The sequence below is a fragment of the Dipteris shenzhenensis genome, chromosome 15, assembly GCF_047967505.1.
Source record: "Dipteris shenzhenensis isolate YYH24624 ecotype China chromosome 15, Dip_SZ_1.0, whole genome shotgun sequence".
Lineage (NCBI taxonomy): Eukaryota > Viridiplantae > Streptophyta > Polypodiopsida > Gleicheniales > Dipteridaceae > Dipteris > Dipteris shenzhenensis.
The window spans coordinates 40,078,564-40,101,058 of NC_141610.1; the positions used below are offsets into that span (position 1 = coordinate 40,078,564).

At 41.6% G+C, this 22,495-nt stretch overlaps 1 protein-coding gene across 1 annotated transcript; it reads left to right on the forward strand.

Annotated features, from left to right (window-relative positions):
• The first annotated feature begins 2,107 nt into the window (after nucleotides 1–2,107).
• On the forward strand, nucleotides 2,108–6,668 carry LOC147893805 (uncharacterized). The gene is made up of 2 exons (XM_087386364.1): nucleotides 2,108–2,225; nucleotides 3,403–6,668. Exons 1-2 carry the CDS (start codon nucleotides 2,108–2,110, stop codon nucleotides 6,666–6,668), a joined length of 3,384 nt encoding a protein of 1,127 aa, XP_087242490.1.
• Nucleotides 6,669–22,495: the final 15,827 nt, after the last annotated feature.

Genomic DNA, 22,495 nt, shown 5'->3' on the forward strand with positions numbered 1-22,495 from the left:
GAACAAGCATGGGAAGGTAAGGGTGTGTGTGGGCCAAGAGTAGGCAATGTCAAGATGATGTTACCTTGAAGTGCCATAGTTGTTTACAAGAACATAGGAGAAATATTTAAAAGGTAATCATTGGTATGTATACCCCAATTGAATACATGCAAGGACACTTGTATTGTAGATGGGGAAACTTAGTGATCTAGATTCCCATGATTGGCACAAGCTATTATAGGCTTTAGTATTTCTTGTACCATTCTTATAGTCATAAATCCCATTGGATGGCTTCGTTGTCATGGTTGCAAGTGCAAGGGCATTCAAAGGTTGACTATTATGGAGGGATGATAAAGATAACCTTTGTGGCACGGGTTCGTGGCTAGCTAAATGAGGGTGAACAAGAGGTCATGGGTACTTGAAGAACTAGAGAAGAACTTTCTCCTTTCGTTGCCATCACTTTTTTGGTGGTAGAGCATGGGAAGGGAAAATGTTCAATCTTTTCCATGAAAAATATGTGGGTTGATTGTTGCCTCATATATGTAGATACATGCCTTGCACATTATGCTAGGTCTCATACATGTGTAGGGAAGTGCTACTCATTTCTTCTTGTTCAGATATGTTATAGAAATAGTTGGAAACTTTAATGGCTATAAGAGGAATACGACACATTCATGTTAGTATGTATAGGTTTGAGATACAAGACCTTAGATTTTGAAAAGACGCATAGTGGTGGACTTCATCATGACAATTGTAGGTACCTTAGAGCACATTTGTAGCATAAGAGGAATGCAACACCTTAGTGTCAGTATGTATAGGTTTGAGAGAGAAGATGTTTGATTTAAAAAAAAAGGTTAGTCGCCCGCAGACTTTATCATGACAATTGTAGATACTTTAGAGCACATTTAAGCATGGAGCATTAATAGCTTTTTAGTAGTGAGACAACGTAGGGAATCTTGAACAAAACTTAATGTGGGTTGTTGTTGAATTAACAAAGTATGGAAAATTTCCTTTCATAATTGGAGGAAAACCTCCGATGCTTCAACTCTATGCCTAACATCCTTAATTAGACTCCAACTAGTAACATAGTGCTAACTAGTTATAGTGCTAGCCCTAGCATTGGAAGAGCTCATGGGATGCCCCTTTGACCTCAAGAATGATGTCACCTAGCTCCACTAGCACTACTATAAGAGTGATGAGAGGTGCTCTTACTCTTTCATTTTAATGTAGGTGCTTAGGGTAGTGATAGTTGTATTTTGTGAGTCAATCTATGCATGCTTTGGCCAATTGGCCTATGGTTGAGATTATGTTGGTTCTTAGCACATGCAAGCATGGGTTGGAATTGCCATGTTGGACATGACATTCCCATGTTCACTATCAACTAGGGGATTCGAACTCTAGCACTACATGGAGCACCTCCCCATGGAGGCTTTGCCAAACTAGGTTTAGCATGTCCACAAAGAAGTAGAAGGAATTCAAGGTTGCAAAATAGAAGCACACTAGTGAGAGAATAGTCCATCGTGAAACCCTTCGTCTTTTTTGAAGATTATGAACTTGTTATTAGGAGATCTTTTGGTGCAAACAACATTATGTAGTGGTTGAATGAGGACCAAAAAGGTGCTCACCCTACTACTATTAGCACAACTCCATTTTGCTCTCGAATTTGAGGCTACAAAAAACCTCCCTTGGTTGAGTACTCCCGGAGCGAATCATTCTTTTTGGAGGTGGGAATGTGCTCTTAGCGTGGCCCTATAGATAGTTAGAGGCTAGGATGTGGCGACGTGCGACGAACAAAAGGAAACGATGTGTAAAGAGTACCCCAATTCAAGCGACACGTCACGCGTTTCCAACCATGCCAACAGGCTGGCCGTGCTCTTGCCACCCTCCTTACGATGCTCTATTTCCCCTGTAGTTCTTCTTCTATGTTCAAGCTTAGTACCCATCGCTGCTCCCTCCTCCTCCTCCTCCTCCTCCTCCTTCTGCTACTCCTGCTCCTCTCCTGCAAGCTGCTTTCCCACATAAGTTTTCGTCTACCTCCCAAGTTTTTTATCGTCTCCATGGAGTCACTTGCACCGGCTTCCCTATCCCTCATACTGGCTCAAGACATTGACTGACGGAAGCGATCAACATGGATCCACATCCGGCCCTCCAAGCCTTTTTCTGCTGCTTGCTTCTCTTCCCCTACTCACTTGTGGCAAATGTAGCAGAGGCTGCGTTGGGACGGCCAGTTGGTACTGGAGGCATAGGTAAGCCGTAACGGCCGTCTTTGGCGACTTTCAAATTCCCTTAATCTACATTGACCTTGAATGTTTTAGAATAACGTGATACGATTGAATCTAGAGCGAGAGATATAAATCTGTGTCTTGGCTGTTCGATTACAAGGTGTTGCACATTCGATTAATCAGCTTGGAGACCAGGGTACCTTGAATACTAGTCACTCATAAAGCACATCCGATGCAATTGTATAAGAATCCGGAATGTCTGGATTAAAATCTTCGAATTGAAAGCTCTAGTCAATAATTTCTATCAGTTCGAAGCTCGATTACCAATCAAAGCCATGCAGTTCATACCATTGGCACGAACCTTGGCCATGCTTCGTATTAGTTCGTGCTGTTTGTCGAAGAAGCAAGCAGTAACAACCCAGATAGCTCACGAGCAATCTCTATCAAGTGGTAGCGTCAGAGAGGACCTTGATTTACGCCAGCATAAACCTAGTTTAAAGACTAGGGATAACGGACCAACTAGAGAATTCAATCTATGATTCACAGAAGAACTAGATTTTCAAGGTAGCATCTGTAACATAGTTCCAAATTATATAATTTAGCTCAAACCTGCAAAGTAGCAATGCCAACGTCCAATATTGATGCACAGACGATCGGTATGCACCTTGACATTCAAAACAAAATTACCTACGTCGTCCAAGGAAAGTTGGGAGAACCCAAAGGCATCTCTCGAACGTTCCAAGATCTGGATCTCTTATCCTCACAGTTTCACAAACCAAAAACTGCCCATAATGTTTTACTTTTGAAACCTTAGAATTCTTTACTGAAAGGAAAACGAGAGAAGGATTGGGAGAGAGAGAGAGAGAGAGAGAGAGAGAGAGAGAGAGATCTCCATTTAAAGGATGTGTATAGTTGCCAACCTAAACGAGGCCAACTTGCTTTCAGGTTTTCAAGGGAGACCCAAAAACAGAAATAAAGCATCCAATACGCATCGAACATTTGACAAAAGATTGAAAATTAACCCCTTTACGCCCTCACATGAAATAGGCTGACAAAAGATTGAAATTAAACCTCTTAAGGCTTTACGCCCTCACATAAAACGGAAGATATTTGCGTATCGTTGGTAATTTAGATCTTGTTTCAGTATTGTCAGGAAGTTGATTCTGAAGTTCTAAAGCTCTGCGTGATTGGACCTATGCAGTGAACTCGCCAAGTCCTGCCCCAGCTCCTGCTGTGGAAAAACCGGACAAGGCAGCATTGCTCTCTCTCAAAAGTTTACTTCAGCTTTACAACCCCCACGTATCCTGGGTTCTCTACGATTGGGACAACACTGGTCAAAATGCTGATTTCTGCGAGTGGACTCGAGTTTTCTGTGACTATAGCTCCAATGTTATCTACCTAGATTTCAAACAAGCAGGTCTCTCAGGTCCAATACCAAACGGTTTCTCAGACCTCCCTAACCTGTCTCGTCTCTACCTTTCCTTCAACAACTTCTCAGGAAGTATTCCAACCGAGCTTGGCCTTTGCATCAACCTTCAAATTCTGGATCTCTCTGTCAACGGTCTCTCTTCTGGCATACCTCCACAGCTCGGTGCTTTATATAATCTCCGGCAACTGGACTTGTCTTCCAACAGTTTAACAGGGCAGATTGATGATCACATTTTTTACAACTGGACAGCGCTCCTTTATTTGAACATCTCTGGAAACTTGCTATACGGGACCATACCTCCCGGGTTACAGTTCTGCCGGAGTCTCCTCGTTCTTGACCTAGGAAACAACCACCTTAATGGTACGTTGCCTACGCCTCCTCTTGGAGAATTACAGAAGTTGCAAGAGCTGAGGCTTGGTGGAAATAACTTTAGCGGTGGGATTCCTCCTGCTCTGTTTGGCAGCTGTGGGAGCTTACAGATTTTGGACCTGTCTGGAAATTCTTTATCAGGCTCAATTCCTGCAGAGGTTGGCAATTGCAGTGCACTACAGATCCTGACATTATCTAGAAATTTGCTTACTGGACTGCTTCCACAAGAGCTCGGAAGATTGTCGCAGCTTCAAAGCCTATTCCTTGGAGATAACTATTTGACTGGAGGTCTTCCCTTCGGACTAAGTTACCTGAAAGCTTTGGTTTACCTGGATCTGAAAAGCAATACTCTCACTGGCCAGATTCCCGAGTTTCTTGCCGGCAACGAAGCTTTACAGTATCTGTGGCTACATTCGAACAATTTGTCTGGAAGTTTCCCATCACAGTTGCTGGGTTTACCGCGCTTGAAATATCTCGACTTGAGTAGCAATTTCATCTCGGGCAACATTTCGTTCCCTGTAACGAACGTTACTTCCCTTCGGTTTCTTTTCTTGTCGGGCAATCACATCACAGGAAGCATACCACCGGCGGTAGGCAGCTTGAAAGTCTTGGAGGTGCTGGACTTGTCCTTCAATCTCCTTAACGGCAGCATCCCGTTCACGATTGGCAACCTGCAAAATTTGCTGTGGTTGATGCTATCTGACAACCGATTAACAGGTCCAATCCCATCAGAGCTAGTGAACTGCAGTAGCCTGTTATGGTTAAACTTGGCAAACAATGAGCTCTCAGGACCGTTGCCCGAAAACATGGGATTACTGGGCAACCAAGCCGCAGTCACATTCGACGAGAATGAAATGAGTCTTCCTGCAATTCCAGAGGACGCTGGCGATTGCTCTTTCGTCAAGAGGTGGTTGCCTGCAAGCTACGCCCCCTTCAGTTTCGACGCATCCATCGTAGACTACAAACGTTGTGGGGCGCTATGGGACGATCTTATCAGAGGGAGGCTGACAGTCACGACATGTCCAGGAAAGCTGAACGCCACAACGGTGGGATACGTGCAGCTGTCCAACAACTCACTGACGGGCTCGATTCCGAGCAGCGTGGGGGAGGTAACTTACTTGTCGTTCCTGCTACTGGGGAGCAATCGGCTGACGGGGAGCATACCGGAGGGGGTGGGAAAGCTGGGGGGGAAGCTACAGGGGTTGAATTTATCAAACAACGAGCTGAGCGGGGGGATAAGCAAGGGGCTGGGGCGGCTGGGGTGCGTGAGGGCGGTGGATTTGTCGAGGAACAATCTGAGCGGGGGGATACCGGGGGAGGAGCTAGGGGGAGGGATGGGGAAGCTGGAGGAGTGGAATGTATCATACAACGAGGGGTTGACGGGGGAGGTGCCGGAGGTGGGGAGGATGGGGGGGTTCGGAAGCTGGTCGTACGTGGGGGACTGGCGGCTATGCTTCAAGGAAGCCAAGGGTGGCGAGTTACTGGCCAACGGACCGGCTCTCTGCATGGGAAGCGCCGCCGCCGGCGTTGTCGAACTACGCCGCCGGAACGCCGGTCCAGCGGCGGCTCTCCGCCTCACGGGCGTCGCTTTGGGCAGCGCCGCCCTCGCCGCCACCGCCTTGCTCTTTGTAATTGCCGTATCCCGCCGGCGCAGCTCCGCCCACGGCGGAGAGGTCCGTTCACTCCTCCGGAAGAGTACGTCCATGCACAAGTCCACTGCCTGGGATATCCATTTCTTCGACAAACAATGTAGCTGGATCACCTTCCCCGACCTCGCCTGGGCTACCCGCCACTTCTCCCCCTCCGCCATCGCCGGCCGTGGCTCCTCCTCGGTCGTCTACAAAGCCGACCTCGGCTACGGTGCCGTCCTCGCCGTCAAAAAACTCCTGCACCCTCCTCCCCCCCATCATGACTTCCATTCCCGCCTCCGCCTCCTCGCCTCCTGCCGTCACCCCCGGCTCGTCCCCCTCCTCGGCTGCCTCTCCCGTGGCTCCGACTGTCTCCTCCTCCTCCGCTTCCTTCCCCGCGGCAGCCTCCATGCCTGGCTCCATCTCCTCCCCGATGGCCCTTCCACCCTCGATTGGCCTCGTCGCATCACCATCGCCCACGATGCTGCCCACGGCCTTGCCTTCCTCCATCACCATTCTCTCGTTCATGCTAACATCAAGCCGAGCAACATACTCCTCGACCACCGCTTTCGCGCCCACGTCACTGATTTCGGTCTCAAGCATGCACTCCAGCTGAACGAGGACGATGCACTCAAACGAGATCCCAACTACTCACCGCCAGAGTACTCAGAATATACTTGGGAGGAGCAAGCCACACAGGAGGGAGATGTATATAGCTTTGGAGTGGTGTTGCTAGAGCTAGCGACACGGCACCAATCTCTGGGCGACAAAGTAACTAACGAGAGTCAACATGGTACATTGGTGGATTGGGTGCGAGGCATGGTGATGAGCAAAGCACTTCCAGAACATGTGGTAGATCTAGAGCTATGTCGGACATGTGCAGATGTGCAAGAGGTGATGCAGCTAGTTCAATTGGGCCTTGCATGCACTCAAGACACCCCAACAAGTCGTCCTTCCATGGAGATTGTCACCCAAACTCTAGCAAAGCTAACCACCATTGAAGAGCAACGCCTTCCTTGCATCTATGCTTCCCCCGCTTGACTCTGTTTGCTCAACCCAACCTTATGTAATCCTAAGGCTCTTTCCATTGCTCTTTTGATTCCCCCATGTCTCGTGTAAATGCTAATGGCCATTCTTATGCATACATTCTAATCATCATCCTTTTGGCTACTAACAAGCGCGCTCATATTGCATATTGAGTTCATAAAGCTTATTAGTTATTTACAAAGTTCAAATTACCATCTTTGGGTACTATTGTGCAATACACTATGTGCCTCCCCTCAAATTGTCATGTTTATGGGCATATCTTACATATTCTTGAATCATGAAAATAAAAAAACCAATTAGAAATCACACTAAAGAATTTTCTTTTTAAAATGATTTCTGAAGAGAATGCACATGCATTTGCCAATGTGTATTGTGTTCCTTCCATATCTCACACACACATGCACATGTATTTTTACGTGATGGACTTGGATGCTAACATCACATGTACATTGCATAATATTGCATTCATATAATGTAGTAACTATATATTTTACAAATTTCATAAATTACCATCTTTGGGTATTATTGTGGATGTACCTAGCCTCAAGAATTGTCTACTTGCAATTGATCAAAGAGTGCGAGGCAATTGATACTTATTTTTTATTGTGACTTTATTCAAAGCTCATCATTGAATCATGGGAAATAGGGTGACCAATTACAAATGAAGTTAGCAAAAGAGAATTAGTGTGCATGCATTTGTCAATGGTTGCATTGTTTGAAGTTTCTTTCTATATCTCTAGTCAACTAGCATGTAGGCTCCATACCATGCACCTATAATATTAAGTAATCATCATCAAATATACTAATCGTCTCAAAAGCATTACATTTTAAATGGTAATGAATACATTAAAATGGCAACTAAAAGAAATATTTTGAAAAGATTCTTAAAGTTTTATAAAAAAGCAAGCCATTAATTAATTTATAAATTGACTATTTTTCTTAGATAGCAACCTCTAAAAACAATTGAACTTGAGGATACGAAGACTTTTTGGATTCAACAATATGTACAAATGTAATTAAAAATAGACATTTTGTAAATTTAAATTCTAAAGTTTGCAAATGGTATCTGAATCCTCACTTTATTTTGAGGCAAACAAGGTAGTACATCCAATATTTTTTTAAAACTTGAAGTTTTGTACAACATCAGTATAAAACATTTTCTTTCATAGTTTTACCTCCTCATCGAAGGAACCTGAAGTTGATTGTGTGAGCAATTTGTAGCATCAAAATTGTTTTTCATTTTTCTGAGATAGCAACCTCTAAAAACAATTGAACTTGAGGATATGAAGACTTTTGGCATACAACAATGTACAAATGTCATTAAAAATAGACATTTTGTAAATTTAAGTTCTAAAGTTTGCAAATGGTATTAGAATCCTCACTTTATTTTGAGGCAAACAAGGTAGTACATCCGATATTTTTTTAAAACCTGAAGTTTTGTACAACATCAGCATAAAACATTTTCTTTCATAGTTTTACCTCCTCATCGAAGGAACCTGAAGTTGATTGTGTGATCAATTTGTAGCATCAATATTATTTTCCATTATTTTGATTAATCACACAATGCTTAAGGATTTGCAGTGGTATTAATTTGCTCTTTTCAAACGGCATATTAAATGTTTAAAACGTTTTTTAATCAGTCCAAAACCTTTTTAAGACAATTTAGTTGTGATTTTTTAACCGAGACTAGACAGTTGCCGCTACTGATGGTTACTAGCTATACAGACGATTACTGTGCGATGTGTTGGCACATTGCACGATGAAGAGCTAAAACACAGTGCGGTGTTGGACCTCACCGCGTGGTGATATCATACTCTGCGAGGTGTTTTTTGTTCCTGCATGGTAGATATAGATTGTATAATCTGGCCACCATGGACGTATTGTTCACATTATCAAGATTCCTTGTGTTTCGTGGAGTCTCAAAAAAGACAATAAGGATAAAAAAAGGAATAAACAAAGCTACAAACCAAATTTGTAAGTTTTATTTATCCTTCTAAAATGTATTTGGTGTTGGTGGTGGGCTTACTTTCACCCACCAAAATCCACTCATACTCAAATACTAATTGGAAAGCTTAGTATTTTAGTTTTTTACTTGCATGAAATATTTTAGTTTTTAAAGTAGTTACTTGGGCTAATCTTAGTATTTTAGTTTGTTACTTGCATGAAATATTATAGTGTTTAAACTAGTTAGTTTTTAACGTGGTTGCTTTTTGAAAATATTAGCACGCTTTTTAAAAGTTACTTGTAGTTGTTATGTTTTTTTTTTTTGGAAGCGTATAAATATTTATAAACATATAGGGTTTGTTTAAGAAAGTTAGTATGCCGGTTGGAGAGTCACTTAAGTCAACCTATGACAACTCCCTCATTGATGGAGAATATTATGCTTTGTGCCAGTTGGGGTTCGCTTATTCCGGCCTGTAATAACAACTCACACATGGACATAAAATTTATGTTATGCTAGTACTAAGTAGTAAACTATCACAACAATACAAAGCAACTATAGACGCGCTTGTTAGATGCGCAAAATAACGGGCGCATCTATAGGCGTTGCTTGAGCAGAGGAATTATGGGCACGTCTAATAGCGCGTCTAACAGCTCGTCTATTTGCGCGTGTATTAACACGTCTATTTGCGTGTTTAAACTGAGAAAATACGGGCCCGTCTAACATTGCGTTTATCAGCGCGTCTATTTGTGCATGTATTAACACGTCTATTTGCATGCCTAAACTGAGAAAATACGAGCCCGTCTAACATTGCATTTATCAGCGCGTCTATTTGCATGTGTATTAGGGCGTTTATTTATGCGTTTACACTGGGAATTAGACGTGTATTTAGACGCAAACCAAAGAATACAGAAAGTGAGATTTTGGTGTACATCATTGCTTTCCAAACATTGCCCATGATTACCAAAGCACATAATTTTAACAAAAACATCAATGCTTTTTTGCAAGCCCACATATACAAGAATTAAGTGAGGTGAGGAGAATGAGACAATATGTAAAATAGTTTTGCCAATATCAATGATGGGCTACGGTTCAATCTCATCCTCAATGAGATCAACCCTTGCCAAACTATCTACTTCAAAATCCAAACAAGTGTTTAGATCTACAAATATATTCAGCCCACTACTACTTGTGCTACTCATGTGCTCATCGAAATCAGCATCACCAATGGTAGGCTCATCCTCATGGGTAATGGCCTCAATATCTGTATCTGCTATCTCATGATCATCCTCCTCTCTCGTATCATGGTCATCATCACGTCCATGGCCATGATCATCCTCCATATGCTCCATATTAGTAAATGTACTATACATCACTTTGGAACGTGGCATAATAGGTATGACATGCCACCATCTATTATTATCCACCATTGGTTGATAGACAACCTAATTCAAACACAAATACAATCATGTTATTTTTCTTGCATCAAATATTTAAAAGCGAGTATTTTATATGTGTGCACAGTACCTGTTCACATTGTTGTGGTAGTACTAGTGTGTCCTTCCTACTTTGCCAAAACTTTGTGGAGTCAATAGTTACAAAGCCACTTGCATGGCGTTTGATTGTTGCATTAGGGCCTCTTTCCACCACGTCCTTAAACCACTTTACATCCAAAACATACACAAAGAAGCGTCGAAAGTCAAGCTTAATAATATCTTGGATTATGCCACAATAATCATCCATGGCTCCATTAGCTCCCTCAAAGCTAGCAATGATGCCGCAATCTTGTGTGTTTCTCTTATCATCAATCCGTTGTGTTCGAAAATGCTTGCCTTCACAACATATAACATTGAACATAGTGCACTACACCAAGAAAAAATCAATTAAATAAGCAATCTAAATTATTGAAAGCTCCTAACTTATGCATAACATTCTATATACCAACCTTGCTCATGCATCCCGGCCTAGCATACTCCCATTCTTCCATTGTGATATGCATCCCCTCGTCTTTCACTGCTTTCTCCATTTCATCAAGTAGCCAATCCACATGAATATCCTTTAGAAGTGCTCTTAGATATTGAGGGTATGGCACACGAGATCCGTGATGTGTACGAAAGAGGGCCCTTTCTTCTTGTCTTCTTGCCTTTGCATCCTCGTATCTTGTCACCCATCTTTTCATCACATCACTATTAAGCACACAATAGAGGTTGATACTATTATGCAACTCCGTGTCTATTACTTCATTGCATCCTTTCCCTTGAGGCACAATAGAGGTCATCCTTAGGTCTTCATCATCTCTCCATAGTCGTGGGAGAGAGCTATCCACATCAACAAGAAACTCAGAAATATATACAAGTGACTCTTGTACCAACCAACCCTCGGCCATGCTACCTTCGGGTCTTGCGTTTTGTCTCACGAAGCCCTTCAAGGTCTTCATGAAGCGCTCGAGGAAGAACAACCATCGTGCATGTATAGTACTGCATATAGTAATCTCATCCAGCAAATGCACTATAAGATGTAGTTGGCTTGTGAGAATAGAACGTGGAAATGTCTCCTCCACTAAACAAGCCACCTCCACTGACATAACTCGAGCATTCTCAAGTGTGGTGGGATCTATTTCCTTTGAGCTCACATACCTAGAAATGAAAAAGTATAGCATATTAGCAATATCCATTCAAACTTGCATGGAGCATTGATATGCATCATATTTTGTATCATGTAAAGTACCTCACAAGCTCGCCCATCTTGTAAATACAATCTTTCACGTCCTTCGATGCACTACGTGAAATGCTAGTAGGTAGTATGAACTAAACCCATGAGGAGGTGGTTGATTAGTTGCTTATAATTATTCACTCACAAATTTGAAAGGAAAAAGATTTTATGCACATAAAATACTTACTTGGAGCATCTTGTGCCAATCATGAGATTTCAAGCCATATAATTGCTCTACACCTCTTTTCTTGCTCTTTGTAAAGGCTCCCTTCAAACACCTCATGCATCCAGTGGGAGTACGAATTGTAGTAATAGCGCGCTTCACCGTCGCCATCTTTAACTTTGATAACATCCACGGTGCACGAGGTAAAAAAACACGCCCATTTGGTCTCTCTTGTGGCCAAGCTTCACGCATCCTCCCTGTGGTACGTAGATTCTCCCTTATGCCTGCAGAATCTCGTGTCCCATTCAAATGCTCCCAAATGGTAGATGCCACATTCTTGAAGATATGCATGGGATCAAGCAGGTGATTGGTCTTGAGGTGGGACCAATATGGTAAATGATAAAAGATGGAGTATCTAAACAAAAGTTGGTATTAGTGGGCAATCTTTATTTCGAGCCAATATAGCACACAATAGTTACAAACCCTTACCGGCTCATGCCAAGTGGTGGAGGAGTCATGGAACCGTCTCAAATTCTCATCCAATCTCCCGCGGTGAGTGATTGTGGGAGGACTTCATTCCAAGGGGCAACATATCTAGGATGATCAGGTGGGAGAAATCGATGGTGATTCTCATAGATGACCTTATTCAATGCTGAGGCAACTAGTGAAGGACCACAAACAGGACATGCATGGTAACCCGATGTAGTGAGACCTGAACAATAGACGCAATTAAGAGTTGAAGGTGGGTTTAGGGTGCCACATCCTTTGCCTATTCATAATTAGAAGTGCAATGCTTACTTGAACACTCGCCATAGCCTGGGAAGTCATGCATCGTCCACATCAAGATTGCTTTTGCAGTTGAAGTCTTGTGACGAGGGAGGCCTGCTCACATCATGCACCTCGATACCTCTCCAAAGTATCTCTAGCTCGTCAATCAAGGGCTCCAAATAAACATCAGGTTTTTTGACTTTATGTTTCCCTGGAATTAGAAGGGACAGCATAACATGTCCTTTCTTAATAGCCATAGAGGGTGGAAGATTATAATTCACCAATATCACTGGCCATACACTATAAGAGGTGCTTTTGAGACCAAATGGGTTCACACCGTCCATACCCAATCCAAGTCTCAAGCTCCTAGGTTCTTCCTTGAAGCTTGGCCATGTGTCTTCAATATGCTTCCACGTAGGAGAATCCACGGGAGTTCTCCACTTGCCATTGGTTGATCGATGGGAGAAATGCCATGACATGAGCTCTGCAATAGATTTGCACTTGAACATATGTTGGATGTGGGGGATTATGGGAAAATGTCACAGAACCTTACGAGGCACGTCCAAAGTTTTGAGATCTGCTCTATATCTTGCCTCTCCACAAGTAGGACACTCTCTTGCATCCTTATGTAGTCCACGAAACAAAACGCAATCGTTGACACATGCATGGATGCACTTGTAATCTAATCCTCCAAGAGAGGTCACATGTTGCCTTGCCATATCTCTTGAGGTCGGTAATTTATTCTCCCTTGGAAGCATTTTACACAATAGCCTGCACGTGAAGACCATAAATGAGGAAAAGCATTCAAGTAATTGACCCACTAGCTAAATTCACCATGTTTGCAAAATAGACTTTAAAGCTTACTTAAGTAATGCATTCAAACTTGCATTGCTCCATCCATAGATGGTTTGCAAGTTTAGTAACTGCGTCTATAAACGCGTCTAATTAGTGCATCTATTTTTGCATATAACAGTGCATCTATAGATGCAACTATCTGTGTATGCAAATAGGCTAGACGCGCATCTAAACACGCCTACAGACGCAGTTTTAGACGCGCTCCGAGATGCGCCTATAGACACGCTCCGACAAACAGACTTTTCTAAAAAGTAGAAAAGGACATGCGCCCGACACAAAAACGTAACACTGATACCCAAATCATGCATTTTTTGGATACGAGAAAGTACAAATCCAAAGAGAGCAAACTTCCAAAAAAGATCAACTGCAAAAAGACTTACCTTTGATAGAGGTATGGAAGGTTCTTCTCCTTTTTCAAAGTTGCTTCTCTTCCTTGTTCGCCCTCTTCTCCTTTAAGCTTGGAAGTAAGTGTGGGTGCCTTCCTCTTAAGTGTAAGCTTGGAAGTAAGTGTGAGTGCCTTCCTCTTAAGCGTCGAAACTGTGGATCTACTAATAGCAAAGCAAGCAAGCCGCGCGAAGTATAAGTAATGTGAAGAAAAGCAAAGCGAGCGCGCTAAAAGTAGATTTAAAAGCCGCATTTATAGACGCGTCTAATAGCATGTCTATATACGCGTCTAATTACACAGATCAGATGCGGCTGTAGACACGCTTGTAGACACGCACCACAAAACAAACAGACGTGGTTTTAGACGTGCACCATAGAATAGACGGACGCGGTTTTAGACGTGCCACAGAGTTTAAAATTAAATATTTGAAGAAAGGAAAATTTTTTTGGGTTGTTTGTTTATAGGATGTCTTCATCTTCACTAAGTAGCTCCAGTGAGGATGAATCCCTCCGTATCCACCATCGCGAAATGTGGTTGGAGCAAAAAATCAAATGTATGTGTGATCGATGTTGAGGAAACATGTATCGTGCATGCAGGATTATACTCAATCACATCTCAAAGTATGGAGAATGGGATGCGACCATAAACATGGTAAGGGTTTGTAAGTTAAGGTTGATTGAGATACCTATGGGTGTTCATATGTTTGAGTTATGATCCCGTTTTAATTTGATACAAGATGCAGTGCCACACTCGCATATGTTGCCCTATGCTCGTCGTGAGGAGGCGAAGCGTCGGCGATATGAGGTGGGATCTTCAGGAGGGACCGTTACAAATGCATGGAGTGATGGTGATAGTAGCCCTCCGCCATTACCTCATGAAGCTGTGGAGGAGGAGGTGTTTGATGATATGGTGCGGGATTTATATGTCCATCAAGGGAGGGATGATAGCATGGTCACTTTAATCATATAGGCATAGTGAATGGCTGTAAATCCATCATATTTCATCCTATCCAGAGGATACTTAACTCTGGTAGACCTATGCAAAATAGGATCACTACCAGGTGGTCCCAAAACATCCCTTGTCTTCCTTACTCCAGGTGTAACAATAGAAGGAATACCCAACTCATCATCAAGGCTCTGTTCTGAGCCACTGGATTTACCATCCATATAAGAGTGACCTACATTCACATCAACCATGGGCTGATCTACTTTCTCTTTTCCCTTTCGTGATACTTGCATACCACTATTTGCATTGCTTTGAGGAGATTATCTTGATCTCAATCTGCTTGTCCATAGTGAAGTGTGTGAACCACTACTAGAGGACACTACAGGTCCACTAATATTTTGTGATTGCTGCTATGAATTCTATGCAGCATTACCATTTTGGGAATCTACATCATGAGTAATCCTCTCTTCCCTTCCCCTTTCTTCTCAGCTCATCAGTAATCGTCTTTTTTTATTTTTTCTAGTTCATCATGTGGCCAGGAAGCGCTTTGGGCTCACCTGATCTCTGGGAGTCTGTTTTTAGGGACTTATATAACCTTTTAGGACACCCTCCTAGTCCTGCGGAGTTATATGGGTATATGATGGGTACTCTAAACACCCCCTAGGAGTTGGCACTATAGACTCCAAACCACCCCACACTAGCTGAGATCACCCCAGTGGAGTCAGCACAGCCCAGCCGGCTACACAGCGCGGGCCCATCTCCCGTGTCGTCTTATGCCCCTTCCCCCATGCCGTCCGGAGGTCCTTCTGTCTCGCAGAGCCGTCAGTGTACTCCTGTGTAGTCGAGACTCGGTTCTCCAGCTACGAGTGGTCCACGTAGTCCTGTGCAGTCTCCAGCTACGAGTGGCCAGTGTACTAGCTCGACACGACACGGTAGCAGGCATAGTAGTAGGGAGAGCGGTGGGGGATGCATGGCACAGTGCTTTGGGAGGGGTGGCGATGGGGACGATGATGATTCAGATGATTTAGACGTGCCTCCGGGTGATGGTACGATATTCTATGACATCACTCAGACAGGAGGCATCTTGATGGATGCACGGGGGAAGGACATCATGGCCTTCATGCGCTCTGTAATTGCTAACAATTATAGAGATTGCTTTATCCACTACAAAGACCAGCCAAAGAGGTTGGCTGATGAGACCCTCGCTGCTGTTCACTCTAAGTATCCTAACCCCCCCAATCGCCAGTTCATAGATAAATGGGCCAAGTTAAAGATTGTTACGATACTTACATGGGACATATATAAACCATGAATAGTGTTTGTAGATCAACCTTGTAGAGTATAATATATGTACTTTTTGTGAGTACCCATTGTGAGGCCATAGGTCATTGCATTGTATTTTTGCTTCCATGATTTGTTTTCACAATTTCATCAACATATTGAGAGTGAGCACTTTGGAAAGGCAAATATGTCTGAGAAGATCATTGATTTTGGGAAAAGTTACACCAAGCTACAACTTTGATACTTTGTGATTTACATGGTTCAATCATTTAGATGGGAAAATAATGGCCCAAAGACGTAAAAAAGGCACTCTAAAGTGTTTTCTTGGCTTGGATTTGCATGCCCAATTCTAAATGCAAATTTGAAGCCTTAGATGGCAAGTTTGGGCAGAAAGAGATGATGATAAAAGTTGTAGGAAATCAAAAGACTGTTAAAAGTTATACTATGAATTATTTTCATATCTTGAACCACTTACAAGATATGGGCCTCCAAACAGGGATGTTTTTTCCTAGATCAAATCAATTGCACTTGCATTTAGGCATGGGGACCAATATTTGGGGCATGGAGAGACATTCCCCTAAAAAAATTTGAAAAAAAATGGCCAGATGGCCCTAGATGTGAGTAGGTGCGACTTTTGGCCCGTCTGCTCACACCTGGGGCTATCTGGCCATTTTTTTTCAAAATTTTTCTGGGGGAATGTCTCTTCATGCCCCAAACACTATTGGGGACCAGTATTTGGGTCATGGAGAGACATTCCCCCAAAATAATTTTGAACAAAAATGGTCAGATGGCCCTAGGTGTGAGCAGGTGCGACTTTTGGCCACACGGGGACCCTATCTGGCCAAAAGTCGCACCTGGTCACACCTAGGGCCATCTGGCCATTTTTTTCCAAAATTTTTTTGGAGGAATGTGTCTGCATGCCCCAAATAGTGTGTGGGTGGGACCAGTATTTGGGGAATAGAGAGACATTCCCCCAAATTAAAAAAAAAAAAAACCATCTGGCCATTTTTTTTCAAAATTTTTTTGGGGGAATGTCTCTCCATGCCCCAAACACTATTGGGGAATAGTGTTTGGGGCATGGAGATACATGTGTTTGGGGCATGGAGAGACATTCCCGTAAAAACATTTTGAAAAAAAATGGCCAGATGGCCCTAGGTGTGAGCAGGCACGACTTTTGGCCCGTCTGCTCACATTATTAGGAACCATTATTTGGGGCTCAATCTTGTTGAAGCCTAGTTCAAGTGGTTGCCTTTCTTTGTTTACACAATACTTGTTCTTCTTGGCTCAACCTATTTTTTGTATAGATGTGTGGCTAATGGGGTGTATTGGTGTTCATTATAGAGAAACTTGCTAATCATCAGGAAGGGGCTGATTAGGGGCAAGACGTAATGTCATAAGACACAACAAAGTCCTCTTGGCTAAGCATGCATTTGGGCCAAACTTACATTGTTTGATCCAATTGCACACCCACATGCACATTGAGGCCAAGAGGCCTTTTTGAAATTGAGTTTTGGGTAAACTTCAACAAGCAGCAAGAATAAGACAACAAAAATAAAACAACATAGATTATGATTTTACTTTATTTCATGAGAATGATAACATTTATTTATTTTAGAATGATATAATATCAATTACCATAGAAAGGGCAAGTACAAGCAACCTCCATTTGGGAGCCAAAATATAGTGTCTACAAAAGGACACGCATACATATGTATAATATCGATGATTCTTGTATAAGGTAACAATTATCTGTGATGACAAATTGTCTCTAAAAGTTTAAGAGTGACATTCGTTCTAAAACAATAACTAGAGAAGGACATAATACATAAGAAATAAATATGATTGAATTTATGTTGGCAATAAAAGATCTTCGCTTAAGAGGCAGGCACTAGCGGAGCTTGCCAGGCTCGAGGGAGGTCAACCACCAAGGGGCCCATCCCACACCGCTCACAAGCGTGAGTGGAAGAAAGCAATGAAGTCAGCGAGGGAGGACCCCAGTCTGCAGCACGTGGAGGCACAAAGGATCCAGATGGAGCAATATGGAAGCGTGCATTTTGGAGCAAGGGGTGTTGATTCATGGGAGGCCCAATTTGTAAATATCGATCTCAAATTATATTGCTTATGTAGTTTATTAGGAGGTTGTTTCTTTGTACTAATCCCTCCGCAAATTGTGTCATCTTGTAGCTTGATATCATGGGCAGATACCCTACTCCTATCGAGATAGCCTACCACCGCCACCATCGTAGAGGAGATACATGGAGGCACTTCTATCATGATGGGTTGATTGCTGAGGAGCAGTATATCTAGGCTACTGGAGCGGCCCTCGAGGTATTTGAAAGTAATTAAATAATGTCAATATTATAATTAAAGATTTGATTTTTCATACATTGATATATGTTGTCCCTTGTTTACAGGCCCATGCACAAGACGACAAGGAAGAAGATGAGGAAGGAGGCGCAGAAGGGAGCATAGAAGGGAGCGCAGAAGGGAGTGTGGAAGGGAGCGAGGATGTGGAGAACATAGATTAGTCATAGAAGTAGTGCTAGCTACTCTTTTTTGTACTTAAAGCCACTCGCTTGGCTTCATGCCTCTTGTATACACACTCCTCTTATTTTTTGTACTTGAAGCCACATGACATGGCTTAGCTTCGTGCTATGTGTACATACAAGAACTTTTTGAGCTTTCAATTTTATTGCATTTTGGAGTTGTAATGTTTTATTTGGAATTGTAATTAAAATGCGGTTGGCTGTAAGAATTGAATTACACAATGTGGAAATGGGATTCTTGTAACTATATAGCATACACAACATACACAGCATTCTGTAAATTAAAAAATATATATTATAAAGCGTGTCTATCAGTGCGTCTATAAACGCATCTATATATGCATCTATCTATTCGAGAAGCGTCTATTTGCGCATCTATAAACGTGTCTGTAAAACCGTTTAAAAGTGCATCTATACACACGTTTAACGATGCATCTATCTATTTTTAAAATTTTTAAGTACAACGTCTATTTATGCATCTAAATGCGCGTCTATACACGCGTGTGTCTACTATATAGATGCGCTATTAGACGTGGATCTCTAGATGCAAAAATAGACGTGCAAATAGATGCGCCCGTAAGTTTTTTATTTAGTTCAGTAAACACGTCTATGTGCACGTCTGTAGGTGCTTTGTCTTGTTGTGTATAAAGTAAGACTCAAGAGTGTAGAGAGAATACTTGAGCTGATTGTGGGCTCGCTTAAGGAGGCTAGAGCTATCAACATTCTCTTAGAGGATTCTCTCAAACGAATGGACACATAACATTGTTTGCAATCCACTTTTCATGTTGATTTCGTTCCATAGGATGTCTTTGACATGAGAAATCAAATGAGATCAACATGGAAAGTGGACTACAAACTATGTTCAAGTCTAAATTTCTCTTTGCCCAAATTGGACCAGATGTTTTTGAGAGCAAAGGCTAACGTACATCTTGCTTGAACATGGAAACACAAAATCAAAGAACTCAATCATTGTTCATGTTTAAGATTTGACCATAAACTAGAAGGCTTGAATTGGATACCTAGGTAAGCTTAATAGTCTAGAAGTTCTATTAAGTGGTCCTTAAGCACTATTAAGTGGTTCTGCAATACTATTAAATGGTCTAGATCACGTACTATTAAGTGCTTCTATGTGATCCAAAAGTAATGTTAAGTGGTGTTGGAACAATACTAAGTGGTTCTCCAGTACTATTAAATAGTTTTGAGGTACTATTAAGTGGTCTAGAAGTACTATCAAGTGGTACTTAAGTACCTCTAAGTGGTCTTGAAGTACTATTAAGTGGTTCTTAGTGGTCCATATATACTATTAATTGATATTTGTTTTGTCGTATGTGGAGTTCTTTAAAAGATTCAAGGCCCGCTACCCATAGATCAAGATTTCTCAAAGATGCTTTGAGGGCCTCAAGCCCTTCTTTGTGCACAAGTTGAAGGATCGATACACTTGCTATTGTGTTTCACATGTGAAAATGAATTTTTTGAAAGAAGCATTCAATTACATGCGGCAAAAAAAATTCGGACTCCATGGGACAGTATGCACATGTGCATGTGGTGTTTATGACAAGGGTAGGAGCAATTTTATGTGTGGAGTTGCAAATTGTATCTCCATAGCATCACAAATCTTTACGAGTCATTACTATGCCTAAAACTAGTAGATGCATTGTTCCACAGTTATGAATGCTTGATGGGACTATGTGGTGAATGTGGCATAACAAGAATGGTGCTATGTCCTAACAAGACAATAGATAATTACTTGCTCCTCCTTGTGAAGGTCTTTCAAGATATAGAAACATGAAAACTTGATGAAGATGATGGAAAGAAAAAAAGAGAGGATTTTTTGGTGCAACAGATGAAATCTCCTCATCTTTTATCCTTCCTTACAAAGCACGTCAAGAGTTTTATTCAGCACAACTTCATTTTTGCAGGTGGCAGGCTCAACAATATAGAGATTGTATTAAGAACTTTCCATGTGATGTTGTGGTCTCAGTAATTGACTTTGTTGAGAATTATATCTTTAAATAGAAAATTGAAATATAGTTCATGCATTGGTACAATTATCAGGTTACCATCTTAGTGGGTCATTGTTTGCTTGGGTGTAGCCATTTTTGGTGAGGTTCAAGGACTTTTCTGTATATAGGTATCTTGTATGACTCATAACTTATGCATTGCTCAACGGAATTTGGCAAACTTTGTCTTCAAGTTGTAGTACACATTCCAAACTTGAACATGAGAGAAAAAGTTATGGAATAAGATTTGGAACGAGACCGTTAAAGCATTACAAGTGCTTTGTTGCATGTGAAGCATGCATCCTGAAGACTATAGGATATAGCAATTTATTCAAAATCATCAAGATTTTGTTCTATACATACATGCAACCAACTAATCATTCAAAAGTACACTACTTGAGCTTCTCCTCAACCCAAGGACACACCTAAATGAGAACATTAGGTATGGGTTAACGGGCCTTCAATGTAGTGCTAAAGTGATGCATACCCATTTGAGGGCATGCTCCATAACTTTTTTTTGATTTGTTGAAAACCAAAATGGATTGAAAATTTGGAATCCAAACTAGTGGGGCTATTGCATGGTGGTCTTAAAACATTGATAGTTGTTGGTATTGGTATCTAGATTCACCCTAAAATGGAAGAAGTTGAAAAAGTGCAATTTGTGCATGTGAAAAGATATTTTAATAAATCCAACACTATTTACAATTTTGAATTGTTTCCTTTTCCATGCACTTTCTTGCTATATGGCTCATAAGCATGCCAAAGGTCATTGCATTTAATAATACACAACATCAAACCCGATAGCGTGCCCTTTTGCCTATTCGTGTTTTGAAGCATTTTAGGCCACATTGCACTTGTTTGGGACATCCAATTCTGCTGACGTGTATCGTCGGAGGGGGAAAAATTGGCAGCTAAAATTTTGCTACTCACGAATATCGAATTTTCACATGGGTGGTAGCAAGCTAAGGGTGTCCACTTCCGGACCACTTTCAGGTGAGTGTGACACCCGCTCGAGTGAAAATACAAAGGTTTTGCTTCGGTCTGCAATACCTCGATCGAGGTATTAGTTCCAATGAAAATCACACACGAGGACAACTGAGCCAAGCCAATACCTCGATCGAGGTGCAGGGCTTTTTTCACCGAACGGAGCCTATACCTCGATCGAGGTTTGCTGGCAAGCCACCTATACATGCCACATCTACCTCGTTCGAGGTATCGTGGCAATCCAGCTACACCTCGATCGAGGTAACGTGGCATGTCCAGCTATACCTCGATCGAGGTATGTGCCATCCGACAGGGCAGCTGACATACCTCGATCGAGGTATGCTGGACCGATGACTTGGCCGCATGTCGAATACGTCAATCGAGACATGTGGAATCCGACTGCTGCCAACATACCTCGATCGAGGTATCGTGGCATGTCTATACCTTGATCGAGGTAGATGTACCGAGATGTATGGGCATGTCAAAATACCTTGATCGAGGTATCGTGGCATGTCTATACCTCGATCGAGGTATGATGGAGTGATATGTATGTTGCATGTGAAATACCTCATCGAGGTAGGAAAACCCTAAATTTTCTTATAAAAGGAGAGCAACCCCCCTCATTCTGCATACCTCGATCGAGCTCCTCCTCATCGACCGATTTTGGATTTGCGGGACGTGGACAAAATTGCGCCAGTGACGGAGAGCGACCGACGGACAGCGACAAAGATGGACGGACCGGGAGAGTCCAAGTAGGGTTTTTTAAATGTAGCATTTTTTTTTTGCTAAAATTTATTTAAATTTTAGTTTATAGGAATAATTATAAAAAATCTCTAAATTTCAAATGCATTTTAAAGTTTTTTTGAAATTTTTGAATTACGACATTTTTTATTTAAAATGTGAAAATGAAAAAATTTTATTTTTTAAAATTAGAGCTATTTTTATTAAATAAAAAAACGTTCATAGGAATAATTATAAAATATTTCTAAATTTCAAATGCATTTGTAAATTTTTTTTAAATTTTTGAATTACAACATTTTTAATTTAAAATGTGAAAATGTAAAAATTATTATTTTTTAAAATTATCTTTAAAAATAAAGAGATTAAAGTTATTTTTAAATTAGAGCTATTTTTATTTAAATAAAAAAACGTTTAAATTTTAGTTCACAGGAATAATTATAAAATAATTTTAAATTTGAAATGCATTTAAAAGTTTTTTTTAAAATTTTCAATTACGACA